At 57.3% G+C, this 17895-nt stretch overlaps 3 protein-coding genes across 3 annotated transcripts in view; 2 read left to right on the top strand and 1 right to left on the bottom strand.

Moving 5' to 3' along the window:
- Positions 1-1704, top strand: part of KIF19 (kinesin family member 19) — a 34616-nt gene extending 32912 nt beyond the window's left edge. The window contains exons 18-20 of the mRNA XM_003417194.3: positions 365-762; positions 947-1106; positions 1346-1704. Of these exons, the coding sequence (XP_003417242.1) occupies positions 365-762; positions 947-1106; positions 1346-1476 (689 nt within the window). The 3' untranslated portion in view covers positions 1477-1704. The remainder of the gene's footprint in view (positions 1-364; positions 763-946; positions 1107-1345) is intronic.
- Positions 1705-2749: 1045 nt separating this feature from the next.
- On the bottom strand, positions 2750-8326 carry BTBD17 (BTB domain containing 17). The gene is made up of 3 exons (XM_003417277.4): positions 8172-8326; positions 6282-6558; positions 2750-3824 (listed from the first exon to the last, which is right to left on the bottom strand). The coding sequence occupies exons 1-3, from the start codon at positions 8254-8256 to the stop codon at positions 2750-2752; spliced, it is 1437 nt and encodes a 478-aa protein (XP_003417325.2). The 5' UTR covers positions 8257-8326.
- Positions 8327-14001: 5675 nt separating this feature from the next.
- GPR142 (G protein-coupled receptor 142) lies at positions 14002-17388 on the top strand. Its single transcript, XM_003417193.3, has 3 exons — positions 14002-14032; positions 15001-15159; positions 16517-17388. The coding sequence occupies exons 1-3, from the start codon at positions 14008-14010 to the stop codon at positions 17386-17388; spliced, it is 1056 nt and encodes a 351-aa protein (XP_003417241.1). The 5' UTR covers positions 14002-14007.
- The last annotated feature ends 507 nt before the right edge of the window (positions 17389-17895 follow it).

The following is a 17895-nucleotide window of genomic DNA, read 5'->3' as shown; positions in this document are numbered from 1 at the left end:
CGAGAGGGGTTTATCCACCTGCTCAGGAATACAGGGCACAGTCGGACGTTAGAATGGGGAACACATGGCATTTAGGAATGAACCTGTCCCTCACTCAGCTATAATTGCAGTAGCAAACCTAGATGGAGCCCCTGGCCCTGGGCAAATCCTCAATCCTCACAACACCCTGTGGTGTTAGGTTTACCATCCCCAGCTTACAGTTGAGGTTAAGGAACTTGCCCAAATTTACTTATTCTGCAGACGAGTGGGGGAGCTGGGGTTAAAGCCCAGGCAGCCTGCCTCCTTCCCATTTCCGCCATGGCAGAAGGAGGGGGGCTGGAGGTGCAGGAGGGGCGCAGACTACGTGGTCTCTGTCCCCCTGTAGAGCGGAAGCAGATCCTCACCGGCACCAAGTGCATTTCGGTGAAGGCGGCGCGACGACGCTCGCGGGCCCTGGGAGCAGAGGGGCGCCACTTGCCGGCGCCCGCGACCGAGCGCAGTAGCCTGTCCCTGCACTCACTGAGCGAGACGGAAGATGCGCGGCCCTCTGGCCCTCTGGCCTGCAAGCGGCCGCCCAGCCCCGCGCTGCAGCATGCGGCCAGCGAGGACAACCTGTCCAGCAGCACCAGCGAGGCCCCAGCCCAGGTGTCGGGGCCGCATGAGGACAGCTCTGAGCCCTGGCTGCGCGGCCAGAAGAAAAGCCCCAGCAAGAAACGGGAGGAGTCGCTGGAGGCCAAGAGAAGAAAGCGGAGGTCCCGATCCTTTGAGGTCACCGGGCAAGGGGTGAGGCAAGGGGCAGAGTGGGGGAGTCTTCTCTGGGCCCTTGTTTGTGGCGTGGGCCCTGCACCTAGCTCCCCTAGCACCCTCTCCCACACCCAGGGGTACCACCCTCAAAACCTCTGTCCCCCGGGCTGGGACAGACCCCTGTGTGACTCTGGCCTTGCTCCACTGTTTTCAACCACTGCAGCTTTCCCGCCCCAAGAACCACCTCCTGGGGCCCCGTCCCATGGAGAATACGTCAGACCACAGGGTGCCCGCCTGTGGGCACCCAGCCCCTGGTGTCCGGCACCCAGGAAAGGTCACGCTGCCTTTGGCCAAAGTCAGACTCCCTCCAAGCCAGAACACCGGTCAGTACTGGCCAGGGAGGGGCTGGGGGAGGGCCTGGGCCACCACAGGGAAGAGGAGGCTGCTGAGTTCCATGCCCAGATGGCTGCCTCTGGCCAGAAACATGGTGCTGCAAGCGTATTCATGGGACTGGCCCATGAGTCCCAGTTCTTGGGATTGTGCCCCTAGGGAATTCAAGGCCACTGGGGGATAGGAGAGGGGATGGGGAGGCATTTCTAAACCAGCCTTTCTGCCCTTGCAGGCTCTGGGGACCCCTTACCCCTTGCCATTGCCCCAAACCCAGTTGGCATTTCCCGACGGGCTACTCGAGGGCCACGCCTGCCCCACGGCACAGGCACCCATGGCAAAGATGGACGTTTCCGGCGTAACTGAGGGGCCCTGTCTGGAACTGACCCTCCTGCTCCCCAGACTGAATGGGGTGTAGCAGAGAAATGGGAGGTGGAGGCAGGACAGATGGGGGTGACTGGGGAGCTGGAGCCCAGGATCTCAGAAGGCCTGGGCTCCTAAGACCCAGGAATTGTGGGGTGCCTGCCTGACCCTTCCGTGCTTCAGTGCCACTGGGGAAGGGAGGTGATCCCAAAAGGCATGGCCAGGACAACAGGGTCCCTGCCCTCCTCCCCCCCCCCCCAGCCCTGTTGCCAAAACCCGGCACCGACCTGTGGCCAGACTAGGCCTTGAAAATAAAGGGAGGGGAGCTGTTAGTGAGACGGGGCTCCTGGGCCCATACCAGGGCAAAGGATGGTTGGGGAGGGGTCTGACAGGGGTTTCCCATACTATGGTTGGGTGTGGGGAGGTTTGGTTTTGTTTCTTGACAGTGGCTTTTCCCCCCCTCCTTTTAAACAATAAAGTCCCATTTGGGAATGAGACCTTGTCTGGAATGTGAGGTAGCCATGACTGATTAAAATCCAACCCAATTCCCCTCCCCCCAGCCACCCCCCTCTCCCTAAGGCTGGCTTCTTAGCACTAACCTACAAAAACCTGGGAAAAAGGTTTTCTCCAGACTCAGAGGACTCTCCCCAGGAAGAGTGGGGCTTGAAAAGTCCATTCATGCCCCCACCCCACCTCTGGACCCCCTCCCAGGGGAGGCCACAACTTGGGGAGCCCAGAGGGCAGAAAGCCTCATAACCCAGATGGAGTGGTTACCCCCAGAGGTCCGGGCTCAGAAATTGCCCAGATAAGCCCCTCAGCTTCAAGGTGAGACAGTCCTGCAAGGGGTACCGGGGTCTTCCAGGCTCCCCAGGTGGCCACTCTGACCATTTGGATGCTCTTACCTGCCCTGTTCCGTGTCTGGGTGGGAGGCTCCCATCTGCCTCCATGGGAAAGCTCAGTGAAGGGTAGGTGGATTCCCAGACCTGAGGGACCCTGCCTGGGCTGTTTTTACCCAGGGGTGGGCTGTGCAATCATCCCCCACCTGTCTGAGCATTGGTTTATTCAAAACCAAGAACGCGGTACTCAAATCTATGAAAGCAACTTCCCAAACCAGTCATCTGGTCTACTACTCCACACCTCACCTGTCCCATCCCCAAAGCCAGGGCTACGGCCACCTCCACTCGCCGCCCCCGTCCCAGCCCCTCTTGGCCAACTACGCGAGGCCTTTATTTTCCAAATCCAAGGAGTCCGGGACCCCTGCCCCCTGCCCGCGTGGCTATTTCGGGGTCCGGATGAGGGTGTGGTAGACGGGCTTGACAATGAGGTGCAGGTGCAGGGCGTTCTCCACCAGGTACTCGGAGTTGCGCCGCTGCAAGTCGGCATGCGCCAGGAAGTCACCGGCTTCCTCGCTACTCTGGTGGAAGCTGTAGGCGTGGCGGACCAGCAGGCGGCCCTGCTGCCGCGCGCCCACCAGCACTGTCTTCTGGAAGCTCACTCCCGCCGCATCGCCGCCGCTGCTGGCCGGCGTCACCACCAGCCGCGGCCGGCCGTCCTCCGGACGCGCGGCGGGTAGCGCGGTGCCCGCGGCGTCCGCGTAGACGGGCCGCAGGCTGACGGGCAGCCAGCGCGGCGAGAAGAGCACGTTCCAGGTGACGCGGCGGCCCGCGTCGTGGCCGCTCGGGCCCAGCTGCGTCTGGAAGCTGGTGCTGCGGTCGTCACGGGCGGGGTTGTTGATGACCCAGGAGGCGCCCCAAGCGGGCGCGAGGTAGTTGCGGGGCAGGAAGGCGCTTCCGTTGACGTCGAAGAACTTGGCGTAGTGCAGCGGCGACGCAGCATGGAATTGGTATGCCTGCAGCAGGAGGTCGGCCACCGCGGCGCCGTGGCGCGCTAGTGCGGCAGAGCGCGCCTGCAGCTGGAACAGCTGCGCCGGCGGGATCATCGGGTAGCGGATGGCGCGCAGCGCGCGCTCGGCCACGGCGGGAGGAGGCCGCGCGCGGCCCAGCCACGCCTCCAGGGCGTGGAACAGCTCCAGCTCGTCCTGCAGCACCAGGTCTGAGCGCTGCAGCAACTGTGCCAGCAGGTCGGGGCTCACGACGCCCCATTCGGCGCTGCCCACCACCGCCGACAGGTTCCAGGCCAGGAACTGCAGGCAGCTGTCTCGCAGTGCCTCATCGCCGGTACTCACGGCGTAGTGGTACCAGCCCACGGCCGGGCCCGCACCGCCCGCCAGGTGCGCGCGCATGTAGTCGGCCACACCCCGCTGCAGGGACGCCACGCCGTACTTGGTGGCCAGCCTGTGCAAAGGGATGGCTTGGGCCAGCAGTACCGTCAGCTCACCGCAGTACAGGTACCTGCGGAGAGGTGGGAGATGAACCGGGGTCAAGGCAGGCCATACCGGCCATCTGCGAGCGCCACTTTCTCGAGTCTAGTCCGGAGGGGACCCCACCTTGGGAGAACTCGTGGTTGGAGGCACAAACACCGCAGAGTGGGCTGGAGGCTTCCCATCTCTTCTTCTCAAGGGCCCTCCCACCGCCCTCCCTTCTTGTTTCTCCTGGTGACGTAGAAATAACCAAAACCAAACCAAACCCACTGCCACTGAGTCGATTCCGACTCATAGCGACCCAATAGGACAGAGTAGGACTGCCCCATAGAGTTTCCAAGGAGCGCCTGGCGGATTCGAATTGCCGACCTTTTCGTTAGCAGCCGTAGCACTTAACCACTAAGCCACCAGGGTTTCTAAAAAATAAATAAATAAATAATAATTTTTTTTTTTTAATCTAGCATGTATTTATTGAACGTCGACTAGGTTCCTAAGTGGCGCAGCAAGCTAACCGAAAGGTGGGTGGTTCGAACCCAGCTACCAGCTGCTCTTTGGGAGAAAGGCCTAGAGATCTGTTTCTATAAAGATTAAAAAAAAAAAAAAGATTACAGCCTAGAAAACCCTACGGGGCAGTTGTACATGTCACATGGAAGTCACTATGAGTTGAAATCAACTTGGCCGCACCTAACAACAACTAGGTGGTGAGAGCTAGCCTAGACCAAGGCAGAAGTGGCTCCCGCCTTTGTGAGATTTGTAGTCAGGGGACAATAGGATCTGGGTTGAGACCACTGAGGGGCCTTGGCTTCTGTGACCCTGTGGGTGGAGGAGCCAGGGCTTGGGAAGGGATGAAGCCCCTCTCCTACCCCCTGCCCAGCCTGACCCTTGTACCTACTTGCTGTGAAACTGGGCAAGTCATTTAACCTCCCAGAACCTCAGTTTTATCATCTGCGACATGGATAGCATCTAGCCCTCATGGTTATTAGAGGTTGGAAAGGACAGAGTACTTGCTACAAAGTAGGAGGTCAGCACAGGTTAACGACCAGCCTCCCTGCCCTTTTTCTTCTCTCACACGTCCATCCTTCTCACTGCATCTTTCCCCCTTCTCGCTGTCTGTCGGCAATCTCGCCAGCTGCCACTCGTCCGCCTCCGTCTGCTTCTGTTTCTCTGCTCACCCTTCCTGCCAGTCCCCACGGGCACGCAGTCTGTGGGGTTGTGGCAGCACCTGCCAGATGCCCCACCATCCATTTCTCCCCTTTCCCCTGCCTTCCAGCAGGGCCTGTTGCCTCGGAATAAAAGCCTGTGTGTCTGGCCTCCCTTAAAGTGGGCGTGGCCATGTGATTAATTTCTAGTCAATGAGATGTAAGTGGAGGCGCTGTATGGGATTAGCGGGAAGACTGCTTAAATGCACCTGTACTTTAGACACCTTATCAGGAGGGACCAGTCCCTGGAGAAGGACGTCATGCTTGGTAAAGTAGAGGGTCAGCGAAAAAGAGGAAGACCCTCAACGAGATGAGATGGATCAACACAGTAGTTGAAACAATGGGCTGAAGCATAACAATGATTGTGAGAATGGTGCAGGACCGGGTGGTGTTTCGTTCCGGTGTACATGGGGTTACTATGAGTTGGAACCGACTGGATGGCACCTAACAACAACAACAGGGTGGGGCAGTTCTACACTGTCCTGTAGGGTTGCTATGAGTTGGAATCAACAGCAGTGGGTTTGGGTTTAGGGATGTGGAGGAGACCCTTTTTGCCCTTCTGTTTTATCCCCCTCCTACTGCCTAGAATTTGGAAATGATGGCAGGAATTCTGCAACCATTTTGTTTAAGCCACTGTCATTAGAGGATTCTGTGTAATTGGCAGCCAAACCCAATTCTCACTGAAGCAAGGTTACTCTCTTAGACTACAACGTGAATGGTGCCCCTGTTCAGCTAAGTGCCAGGAAGCAGAGGAAGTGGGGGAGGGCTGGCTAATTTTTTCAGTTCCCTAGCACAGTACTTCCACCTACACCACATGGAGGCACTAAAAAATGATTGCTGGACCCAACCCCAGGTGTGAAGCCCGCCATCCACGGCGAGGTCCCAAAATCTGGAGTTTTTAAAAGCTCTCCTGGCCAGGTTTGGAAACAGCTCTGAGGGGGGTCCGCAGGGCGGGGGACTGACAACATCAACCCCACATACGGAGTGCCCAGGCCAAGGCGGAGTTGTCGCACTGCACGCACAGAGCACGCCCAGGCCAAGGCAGAGGTGTGCTGCACTGCACAAAGCACGCAGGCCAAGGCAGAGGTGCTGTAGGACTGCACAGAGCACCCAGGCCAAGGCAGAAGTGTTGCACTGCACTGCGCAGAGCGCAGAGGGGAAGGAGGGAAAGGAGGTGGCTGCATCGGCACACTTTGACCTCTGAGGGGCCCGAGCTTCTGCAGCCCTGGGGTGCAGGAACCAGGGGCTTGAGAAGGGGTGAAGGTCCCCCCAAACCTGCCCTGTCCCACCTGATGAACTTGTCAAAGACGGCGGCACACTCCCTGGGCTCCTGCAGTGCCACCTCGCTCTGGTTCCGCAACAGCCCCCGAAAGAGCTCGCTATGCAGGCCCAGCAGCAGGCGGTGGGCATAGAAGACGCGGACCTCATCGGTGCCCGTGGCCTGCACCCGCAGGACCACGTCACTGGCGTTGCCCTGCCGCAGCAGCTCCTGCAAGCGCTGGAGCAGCATCTGGGAGTGGTTGATGGAAGTGGCCGCTGCCTCCCCACTGACATCGGCTCGCTGGGCTGTAGCAGGAAGGAACACATGGCCTGAGGAGGCCCCCGGGCCCAGAGCCAAGTCCAGGGACAGAGGGACCAGCTGGAGACCCATGTACACGAGTGTGAACAGAGGGGCGGTGGGTCTGAGAAGCTGTGTGTGCACACCTGTTTTTGCCCGTTTGATGCATGAACATATGTGTGTGCACACAGGCATCTCCTGGGTAGGGAAGGTCATGCCCATCCTGAGAGGTTGCTGTTTGAAGGGGTGTAGGTTCTGGTCAGGGAAAGATTATAAGTCAGGCATGGTTATGCCCAGAGCTGTCTTCATGATGTCAGACCCCCAAGCAAGGGTTAAAGGAACTCTTGGTACCCACCCATCTCGCCTGCTGAAGAACTGTCCACTTGACCGCTCACAGGAGTTGTCAGGACAAGTGGTGCAATCATTCACAAACCTTTACCGAGCACCTACAGTGTGCCAGACACTCCCGCGAGCCTGAGAGATAGCAATGAACAAGCCTTACATTCATTCGTAAAAGCACATATTGGTGTGTTAGACGTAGTACACAAGGCGCATTCTAGTGTTAGACCATGACTCATGAGAGAGCGATCTAGCAGGACGGGGGGCTTGCTGAGGAGGTGGCCAGAAGGCATCAGCCAGGGAGGAGCATCTGCGGGGAAGCAGCAGTGCAAAGCCTCTTGAAGGGGATGGGCTGGGGGCTGAGAGGGGCAAGGAGGCTGGAGTAGGGAGTGGGAGGAAGCTGTGGGCCTGGACGGGAAGTGTTTTCCACTGCTGTTCTGCTGCCTTGGGGCCTGATCTGTAAGATAGGAGCCCACCTCCAGTGGGGGGACCCAGAGAAAGTGCAGGGGGCCAGCTGGGGCCAAATAGGGCACTCCCGGGGACGAGGTGTTGAGGCTGGCATCCCTGTCCAGGCTGCCAGGAATGCCATGAGGGTCAGATGGGCATGTGGGCTCAGCTACACAAAGTTTCAGGCTCTAAGAAGACCTCCTATCACCTTCCCCAAGTATCTGGCAAGGAGGTGTCTGACGACAGCCAAGGGCACCCCAACTCACACACTGACCCACGCATGTGCACTCACACACACTTGAGCACACACTCATGCACTCACAACTCACTTGTGCACCCACACTCGCACTCCCACACACTCATGCACACACACTCACATGCACTCACACTCTCTCGTACACACAACTCACTCATGCACATATGCACACGCACACTCACACAAGCACGATGCCTGTGGACTCTTGCGGAAAGGGCTCACACAAGAACAGAGTGTCTGTGTATGTAAGAGGGAGTGGGGGGCAGAGGGACAAAGGGAGGGTGAGAGAGAAGTGGCAGTTAACCTCCAGCCCCGCCTCCCCAAGCTGTCACTCTGAAGGACCTGAATGCTGATGTGTTCCCATTCTCCTCTGCCTGGGCCCAGGACAATGGAAGGGTCTTTTGGTCCCAGTCCCTGCCTGCCTGCCCAGCCCCTCCACCCTGAAGCAGGCTGCCCTCTCCCTTGGGGAGAAGATCGACTCTTTGCTCTCCCTGGCCCACTGGATACTGCCCCCTCCAGGTGGGAAGGTCCTGCCCCTCCTCCCTGCCCGCACCCCACCCCCGTCCACGGCCCGCTCACCTGCACGAGTGGCCAGGCCCACCAAGGCCAGGATGGCCCAGAAGCTGCCCCAGGACCCAGGCGTGTAGTATCCTACTCTGAGCATCTTTGCACCCACGCCCCCAAGTCCACTGCAGGGACCACTCCTGCTCACCTCCCTCCTCCTTATATGGACCCAGCACAAGGCTGACAGCACCCCCTTCCTGGAAGGCCTCCCTTCCCCACCCAGCCTCTTCTTGGATTGGTGGAAACTGGCCCCAGCTGTTGCCCAGGCAACCACTTAAGCCCGAGAGTGGCAGCCTCAGGGGCTATTGTGCTGGCTGTGGGCCCCGGAGGGGGACAGATCCGGCAGCCCTCCCCCAGCCTCCTCACCTCCCACAGGGTCAGTTGGCCCTCTCCTGGAAAGTGTTAGCCCCTCTGAAGGGCAGGCAAGGGGATCCACGGCCACTGGCAGCACCGCCCCAAGGGTCCCCAACCTCTCCCCCAGCCCCCCGGGGTGCAGCCTCTGCCCCAGCACAGAGCAGGGTTGGCAGCATCTTGGCTGGAGCATCGTGGTGAGCTGGCTGCAAGGAACGAGCCTGGAAGGGGAGAAGGAAGAAGTTGCTCAGGCTCCCGCTCCCCCCTCCCCACTTTGGGGTGGGCCAGCTCTCTGGAGTGAGTCCCTGGATGGTGCAAACAGTGTGAGTCAGCTGCTAACCAAGAGATTGGAGGTTCCAGTCCAATGAGAAGGAAGTCCTGGCAATATACCTCTGAATAATCGGCCATGGAAATCCTCTGGAGCAGAGTTCTCTGAGACACGTGGGGTCTCCAGGAGCTGGAGTCTACTCCACGACCACCGGTAAAATTGGTGGCTCTCAGGAGAGGAGGGTAAGGGTCTCACATTGGGGCTTGGGGGTAACGGACATCATTTGTACAGTCTTTGTTGACGAATGTTCCTAGCACACACTGGGGAGGGGGGTGATGGGCCTTTAGGGAGGCCCTATGGGGACTATAGCCACCCCTCCGCCCAGGGTCAAGGTGAGTCAATGATGGCAGGGCCTACCCGTGCATGGGAAGGACCACTGCCTGCCTCCCGGGAGACTGTCCCTCGGCAGACAGCCCCTCCCTCTCCAGCCTGGGGCTGGCCCTACCCCATTACTTCCTCCCTTTAATTCATCTTCCCCGAATGGCCTCGGGTTCCTGGGTTCTTGGGAAGGCTGCTTTTACCAGCTTCTGTCCAACTTGCGACTGTAGCGTTTCCCCGCCCAAAGTTCCAAGGAGACAAACTGCATACCTGGCACCATATTTCAACTGTAGGGGAAACTAAGGCAGACAGCAAGGACCCAGTCTCAGGCTAGCACCCCTAGAAAGAGTGTGCTTCTAAAGCAAACATGCTCAGTGGTGGCTTAGTGGCAGCATTCTCGCCTTCCACGTGGGAGACCCAGGTTCCATTCCCAGCCCATGCCCCTCACATTTGGCCACCCACCACTTATCTCTCAGTGGAGGCTTGTGTGTTGCTATGATGCTGAATAGGAGCTTCCAGACTAAGATGGACTAGGAAGAAAGGCCTGGCAATACACTTCTGAAAATCAACCAGTGAAAACCCAGTACATCACAACAGTCCCATCCACAACTGATCATGGGAATGGCGCAGGACCAGGCAGCGTTTTGTTCCATTGTGCGTGGAGTCACTTGAGTTGGGGGCCAACTGGTCGGGGGCTAATACAGCCAGTGCATGGTGGTGACAAAACACAGACTGACTTGAGTTCCAAAGCAAAGGCAGTGGGAAGGAGGGTGAGGTCTACAGTCTGAAGGGAATACTGGGGAATAGGAGGGTGGGGTGCTGTGGAGGTCTCCCCTGAAAAGGACTGGGGGCTGGCCCCAGTTCCTCACGGGTGGGACTCCTTCTAGGCTGATGAGCTGAAGTGCGTGTTCCTGAGAGCTCTGGCTCTGAGTTTCTCCCCAGGCGAGGCCCTCGATTGGGATGGGTTGGAGTATGGCCTCCCTTGCTCTTTGGATTCCGGGGACCAGTTCAGTGCATTGATTTCTGCCCCAGGCTGGCACAGCGAGACTGCCAGCTCCACCCCCTCTCTGGAGCCACAGAGAGAGCAGGAATTGGGCCTGGCACCCGCTTCCTCCGGATTGGCAGAGAAAGAGCTCTTCGATCCAGCAGAAGCCTCTTCCGGCTGCTCTGACTTTCACGCCTGGCTCCCCTCGTCCGGGCCCACCATCCCTTGCCCGCTGGCTACCCGCCTGCCTTTCCCGTGGACTGAATCACCACCCCAGCCCAGCCCAGCAAGTCAGAGCCTTTGCACAACAGGGCACCGAGGCCTCTGAGGGCAGCTGGCTTTCATGCCTGAGGCTTCCCAATAGGTATGTTGTTGGTGTGAGAGGACGGCCTTTGGCGGACCACTTACTAACTCCAGCCTCCTCGAGGGTCTTCATCCGCCTTTCTTGAAGCACAGCCCACCTGCACTGAAATCCTCCATGCTCCACGTAGGATTCCCCAGGGGCATGGCGTGCGCATCTGTGTTTTTAAGCGCCGTGATGATTGCTATGTACACCCTAAGCTAAGATCTACAAACTAGAGTGAGGACATTTCAGACGAGAAGGGAGCTGGGAGGCCCCAGGAAACCAGAAGGCCCAGAAGGGTCGCCTCTGACTTCCCATCTCTAAGAGCTCCGCCTCCCAGTATTTCTGCCCTTCCTTATCCCTGAGCTTCCTCTAATGGTTTAGAAACTGGCTTTCCAGAGGTAAGTGTTCTCTGCTCTTATTTTCTTGGTCCAAGTGTTGCTGGAGTGTGCATGTGTGCGCATGTGTATGCCTGTGCATGTATGTGTGCCTGTGTGTACACATGCATGTGTGTATGCCTGTGCATGTATGTGCATGTGTGCATCTGTGGCACCTGTGTGCACGTGTGCACAATGCATTTTTGCCTGTGCTTGCATGCATGTGTGCACATGTGTGCATGTGGGTACACATGCATGTGTGCATGCCTGTGTGTGCATACCTATGGGCATGTGTGTGTATATGTGTGTGTGTCCTGGGGCAGGGGAAAGGAAGGAGGGCACTCCTGCGTAATCTCTGAGATGGAAGATGGTAGGCTGCGACCGGACATTTTTATCTTGCCCTCTGGCTCTGCACAGGCTCCATGGGTTCCTTGAGAGCAAGTTTGACAAGTTCACCAGCAAGAACAATTCCCAGAGAGGAGCGTGACCTCCTGCCCAAGACAGAAAGGGCGTGTTTACAATCGACTTGCCTGAGTTCTCAGCCAGGGATTGGTAGATCCAGATTCAAGTGCCACTTTTCTGCTCAACTTTCCTTTCCACAGCCCCGTATAGTCTTTTCTGAGATGCTATTTCAGCAGCAGTAAAAGATCCCATCAGGGAAGGAATCTCTAATGTGAAGTAACTGAAAAGTTCCGCAAGCTTGGGGCAGGGTGAGGGGTTTCTGAATCTGCAGAGTGGCAGTAACACTACAGAGAGGTGGGTGCCCAGCTCTGCCTCAGCAGTCTCCCCGACACCTGTGAAGTCTCCCTGCCTGAGTTGGGGTTCCCTGCGTGACTCAGACGCTGAGATTGGGTAACAGGGAATCATGAGTTCGGGCTCCAGACTTGTGTACTACGGGGACATCCTAGAGATAAGCAAGAGGAAATCTCTCCCTGAAGTAGCTCACATGTTGGAAGCTTTCTTTAAGCCAGATGGGCTCTGTCACTGGGGCACGTCCATGCTCCTGCCTCAGCCTCTTGGTGGTGCTATTCTCTGTCTGGAATGCTCTTCCCCATCCCAGTCCTGTCCCTTTGAGCTGTGTCCCTCTTGTCTATGAAATCTGAGTCACAGTGCCCCTCACTTCCCAAGCTCTTATTTTTCCTGAGAAGGCTGCGTCAGGGAGTGAAAGATGAACAGCTCTGGGGAAGGGGGTGTAGAAGATAAACCCAAGCTCAAATTCTAATGGCCACATCCTAGCTCTGTGACCTTAGCCCGGTTGCTTAACTTCTCTGAGCCCCGATGCCCTGTTGTGTCAAATGGAGGTAACCAGAGTCCGCTTGTGGGGCTGCTGAAAACGTAGAGACAGGGTGGGTGCTCAGTGAACGTTAGCACCTCCCTCCTTGCCTCTGGCACATAGCTGGCCTTTTTAACACTCTTGCAGGCTGCTCCTCAAAGGTGGGGCTGTGTCTTAGACTCACCCCTAGCCCTATGGTAGCTCCCTGGGGAGTGCAAATGGTTTGCACTCAACACAGTGTTTAAGAGCTTCGGTGAGCTACAGCTGCTAACCAAAAATTCAGCAGTTCAAATCCACCAGCCACTCCTCGGAAACCTTATGGAGCAGTTCTTCTCTGTTCTATAGGGTCACTATGTGTTGGAATCCACTGGACAGCAACGGGTTTGTTTTTTTGGGTTTGGACTAACCTAAAGGTCGGCAGTTTGAGCCCACCCAGTGGTGCCACAGAAGAAAGGCCTAGTGATCTGACTCCACAAATATTACAGCCAAGAAAATCCTGCGGGACATTTCTACTCTGTAACACACGGGGTCACCATGAGTCGGAATTCACTCCAAGGCAATGGAAAAAAAAAGACTCATGATGCAGGGAGGAGACAGCGTGGGGAGTTATGATGCTTGTGCTGTGGGGTGCTGGGTCCTGGACATACTGTCTGGGGACCTGCTCTGAGTGGGGAGTGCCTGCTTCTTGTCCCACTTCAGGGGACTCCCGGAAGCCATGGGACTCCCAGAGGCCAGCAGTGTCAGGACGTGGCCACCAGGGGGCAGCAAGGCCTCAGCTGTGAGTACTTCTCAGGGGCGGTGGGAGTGCGAATAGGGATAGAGGGAAAGAGATGTTCCAGCCCAATATGGCTCTAATTTAGGGAGCTGGGAAGGCCTCCCTGCTACAATCCTGGAAGACGGCCCCTGGAAGTGATTCCAGGTCTTAGCTCTGCTGTCCGGGAGCCACTGTGGGTGACCGCTCACTCTATCCTGGGGAGGGGAGCCGGGTGCAGATTCCGGCCTCTCCAGAGTGCCCCCGGCACCGGCTGGTGTTTATTTGCCAGCAGCTGATAGTCCCGGAGGATTTCACCAAGGCCAGGAAAACAACAGCTTGCTGGGCCACATGCCGCGGGCAGCCTGGTCAGCTTCTCCCGGCAGCCACCCCTCCCCACTACTGCTCACTGCCCCCCACCCAGGCCATCTTACTAGGCCAGTAGCCCCTCGGCAGTCCAGCCCTGTGCTCAGCCCACCCCACAGCCTCAGCAGGACCAACTCCTGCAAGCCTGGCCCAATGGCCTTTCTCCAGATCAGTCCTGACCCCACAGCTTCACCTCACCCTACCTGGCCCATGTTCCCCACCCCTCTCTCAGGAGCCCCCTCCTCTCCTCCCCTCCACTTAATGCCTTTCAGAGTGTTGAGCCCCACAGAGTCATCCCCTAGGCCTCTGCTCTTCCCCCAGTCCTTGCCCCCAGGCATCCTCGCCCCAGCTGAGCCCAGCCTAGTTCCCAGTGTGCCCTATGTATGAGGCAGCCCACCCAGAGCCCTGATCGTGCCCTTCACCGCACTGCCCCCTCCTCAAAGCAGACAAACCTATTCAGGACCCCCAGCCTCTCCCTGAAGCCCCATCCCCAGCCTGGCCCCCTTCCCTGCCCGGGCATCCCGGGGGATCCTGGTTGGCCCCAGGCGGCATCTCCCATAGACTCACTCCCCAGCCTCGGCCCCACCCTTTCCTTTCTCCTCCTCCCTCCTCCCCTTTGTCCCCCTTCTCTGTGAGCATGAGCATAGGCTCAGTGTGCTGGGAGACTTGTGGGGCAAACAACCACTTGGTGAGCCAGGTGGGGGAGGGAGGTGCGGGGGCCCTCAGAAAAAAGCTGCAGGTGACCCTGGACCCAGGAGCATGGGGCTTGAGGGACAAGAGACAGGTAAGGTGTCTAGGGTTGGAAGGATGACGTTGATCACGAATGGCAGTGGGAGGAGGAAATGGGTTTATTGGGAAGGGGGCTTCAGTAGGAAATCAGAAGCTGGAAGGTCGAACCTAAAAAGATCTAAAGATGCTTCTCATCCCAACTGTGGGATCGAGGCCAGGTCCCCCACCCTTCTGGGCTCAGTTTGTTCATCTGATACGGGTCACCAGTTCCCATCAACTCAGGGTGACCCCATGTATGTCAGAGTAGAAATGTGCTCCACAGGGTTTTCAGTGAATAATTTTTTGGAAGTAGATCATCTGGTCTTTCTTCCGAGGCACCTCTGGGTGGACTCAAACCACCAACCTTTCAGTTGGCAACCAAGCCATCAGCCATATGCACCACCAGGGACTCCACTCATCCGACCAACTGGGCCATCCCAGCTCCAGTTGTGTATCCCATCAAGAGGGGTGCCCTGGGCTTAGAAAGAGAGGAACCCAGAAATGGTCTCTCCCTGGAGAGGGGATGGCTGTTGAGTGGAGCCAGGCAGCTGCTGCCAATCACTGTGGGTCAGAGTCGCCCGGGGTGCACAGTAAAAACACAGATGCCCTGGCTCACTCCTGAGCCTCTGGCCCGACTGCCTGGAGTGGGGCCCAGGAACCTGCATTTGACAAGTGCCCCTGTGACTTTGATGTGCGGCCCATTGAGGGTGGAGACCACAGGAACAAAGCAAATGAGAAGTGATCCCTATGACAGCAAGAGACCCTGCCGTGGACCCCTTGCCATCAGCAGGGGAGGTGGGCTGGGGTCGGGGTGGACTTGGCACAAATTTCCATGGCCATAGAGGGTGCCACTTGGCTGGGTCTGATCAGGGATCTGCACAGAGCAGGGGGGAATAGAAGGACCCCAGGGTCAGGGTGGGACTGTGGCTGGGCCAGATTGGAAAGAGACCAAGTGCTGTAACCCTGCCCTTCCACCCTTCCTAGCTGGCCAGCTGCCAGTGACCGTGTTGCCCACACCCAATGGCAGTGGGCTGAGCTGGGAATTTGAAGGCTCCTGGCCAGAGATCCCAGAGAGGTCCCCGTGTGTGGCTGGTGTCATCCCTGTGATTTACTACAGCATCCTGTTGGGCCTGGGGCTGCCTGGTGAGTGGGGAGTTGGGGACTGGAGGCTTGCGCTTGGCCAGAAAGCAGGGTCCTCCCTCTTGAGTGCCAACCTTTGCTCTAACCCCTGAGATTCAGGATCATGGTCCCAGGGCTCCCCTCATGGGGGCATTCTGGGGAGCAAAGTATAGAAAGGAGTAAAGAGAAAGGCTAGGATTTGGGGCACTCACCAGAGCAGGGCTCCCTCCTAGATAACTAAGTTCACCAGATGGCTCTTGGCTCAGTCCACATCTCCTTGTACCATCCACTGCCTTCATGAGCCAAGGTCCCCGGAGAGCAAAACTTGGGGTGAGGGTGGGTGCATGAACATGGGAAAGCATAAATGGTCTCAGCCTTGGGGTTTCCCCAAATCCAGTAAGAAAAATCCTTCACTGTCCTCGGGGAAGCCCCCTCTTTGGAGGACATAAAACCAGTTGCCATGAAGTTGTTTCAATGGCTGATTTTTTAGACATAGATAGCCAGACCTTTCTTCTGAGGCACTCTAACCTCCAACCCTTCTGTTAGCAGTTAGAGCTTTCAGTTAGCAGTTTGCACCTTGCAGGGACTCCCTTTGGAGGACCTGTTGTATGCCATCGAGTCGATTCTGACTCAAAGAGACCCTATAGGATAGGGTAGGACTGCCCCACAGGGTTTCTAAGACTGTAATCCTTATAGAAGCAGGCTGCCACATCTTTCTCCTGCTGGTGGGTTTGAACCACCGATCTTTTGGTTAGTAGTCAAGGGCTTAACCACTGTTCAGGGCTTAGAAGGGAATGCCACAGGGACACGTAGCTTCTGAGGACACCCTGTGAATGAGTTTACTCGTGTGTAAGGACCACGGCTTCAAACTGATTCATTCTAGTTCAAACCCTGCTGAGAATTTGCATTTCTAACAAGTTCCCAGGCAATGTTAATACTGCTGGTTAGGGGCCAATTCTGAGAACCACAAGCAGAGCAGTGGTTCTCAAAATTTATCCTACATAAGAATTACCTGGGGATCTTGTTAAACTGTAGATTCTAATTCAGTATACCTGGGGTTTTGGGATACCTGGGGTAGAATTGCAAGTCCTCAGCAGAGGTTCAAACCGGAATGAACCAGTTCGAAGGTTGGTAAGGATGGCGGCCTCACCCCCGGGTGAAGTCAGTGACCTGAGGTGTGTGGATGTAGAGGGCGGGGTGGGCTGGTTAGCCTTCGTGACAAAGCAGCCTTTAAGAAAGCTCTAGAAAGAGGAAAAGAGAAGCCAACATAGCCTCTGGCACAAACAGGTGGAAAGGATGATGATAGCACGTTGGAAAAACGAGTCTGAGCACTCCTCTAATGCCTCTGCCCTCTCCCCCCTGTGACCTGGGGTATCATCAGCCAACCTCGTGACCACAGTGACGCTGGCCCGCCTTGCTTCCAGGACCAGAAAGCCCTCCTACTACTACCTCCTGGCGCTCACGGCCTCGGACATCATCACCCAGGTGGTCATTGTGTTCGTGGGCTTCCTCCTGCAGGGCGCTGTGCTGGCCCGCGAGGTGCCCCAGGCTGTGGTGCGCACGGCTAACATCCTGGAGTTTGCTGCCAACCACGCCTCAGTCTGGATTGCCGTCCTGCTCACACTTGACCGCTACAGTGCCCTGTGCCATCCCCTGCACCACCGGGCTGCCTCGTCCCCAGGCCGGGCACGCCGTGCCATTACTGCTGTGCTGGGGGCTGCCCTGCTGACTGGCATCCCTTTCTACTGGTGGCTGGACGTATGGAGGGACACGAACCCACCCAGCACGCTGGACAAGGTCCTCAAATGGGCTCACTGCCTCATCGTCTATTTCATCCCTTGTGGCGTCTTCCTGGTCACCAACTCAGCCATCATTCACCAGCTCCGGCAGAGGGGGCAGAGTGGGCTGCGGCCCCACGTGGGCAAGAGCACAGCCATCCTCCTGGGCGTCACCACACTCTTTGCAGTCCTGTGGGCACCCCGCATCTTTGTCATGCTCTACCACCTGTATGTGGCCTCCGTCCACCAGGACTGGAGAGTCCACCTCGCCTTAGACGTGGCCAACATGGCGGCCATGCTTAACACAGCAGTCAACTTTAGCCTCTACTGCTTTGTCAGCAAGACTTTTCGGGCTACTGTCCGAGAGGTCATCCATGATGCCCACCTCCCCTGCATCCTGGGCTCACGGCCAGAGGGCATGGTGGTGGAGCCCGGGCTAAAGCCTCCAGGACTCCCCAAAGGGACAGAATTGTAGAGGAAGGAGCCTCACCAGGGAACTCGAGGTGCTCAGGGTCACAGGTGCTGGGGCCTTTGTGCCCAGCAAAACGTTCTCAATACCCTGCTTTGCACTCTGGGGGTGGCTCTCCAGGTATAAGAGGAGACAGTTCATCCAACCCTTACTTCAGCTTCACCAGCAATTCCTACTTCCTGAGGAGAGGAAAGAGCTCTGGCAGGCACAGGCTAGTAGCATTCCCTGCAATGGGTGTTCCTTTGCAAGAGACACTCGCCCGGCACCTTATGGATGCTAAATTAGTTTGGTCGAAAAAATGGTGGATGGATGGATGGATGGACAGACAAATGGACGGACGGATGAGTGGGTGGGTGGGTGGACAGATGGATCCATCCACAATTCCCAAACACAGAAAGCTCTGCAAACCAAAAGATTTCTCCCAAGTTTGCCACAAACCCATTTAGTGGCAAAATCTGACGTAAACTGATACGAGGCTATTAAAACCACTGCACTGGGTGGATGGGTGGACGG

The sequence above is a fragment of the Loxodonta africana genome, chromosome 18, assembly GCF_030014295.1.
Source record: "Loxodonta africana isolate mLoxAfr1 chromosome 18, mLoxAfr1.hap2, whole genome shotgun sequence".
In the NCBI taxonomy this organism is placed as follows: Eukaryota; Metazoa; Chordata; class Mammalia; order Proboscidea; family Elephantidae; genus Loxodonta; species Loxodonta africana.
The sequence above is the reverse complement of the archived record's forward strand: the minus strand, read 5'-3'. Positions and strand labels throughout refer to the sequence as shown.

Excerpts from the sequence above, each read along its gene's own strand:
- BTBD17 (XM_003417277.4), bottom strand. The coding sequence starts at position 8,256 with ATGCTCAGAGTAGGATACTACACGCCTGGGTCCTGGGGCAGCTTCTGG. Across the intron at positions 6,559-8,171 it reads GGGCCTGGCCACTCGTGCAG|CCCAGCGAGCCGATGTCAGT; the intron begins GTGAGCGGGCCG and ends TTCCTGCTACAG. Across the intron at positions 3,825-6,281 it reads GTCTTTGACAAGTTCATCAG|GTACCTGTACTGCGGTGAGC; the intron begins GTGGGACAGGGC and ends ACCTCTCCGCAG.
- GPR142 (XM_003417193.3), top strand. The coding sequence starts at position 14,008 with ATGGGGCTTGAGGGACAAGAGACAG. Across the intron at positions 14,033-15,000 it reads GCTTGAGGGACAAGAGACAG|CTGGCCAGCTGCCAGTGACC; the intron begins GTAAGGTGTCTA and ends CACCCTTCCTAG. Across the intron at positions 15,160-16,516 it reads GTTGGGCCTGGGGCTGCCTG|CCAACCTCGTGACCACAGTG; the intron begins GTGAGTGGGGAG and ends GGGTATCATCAG.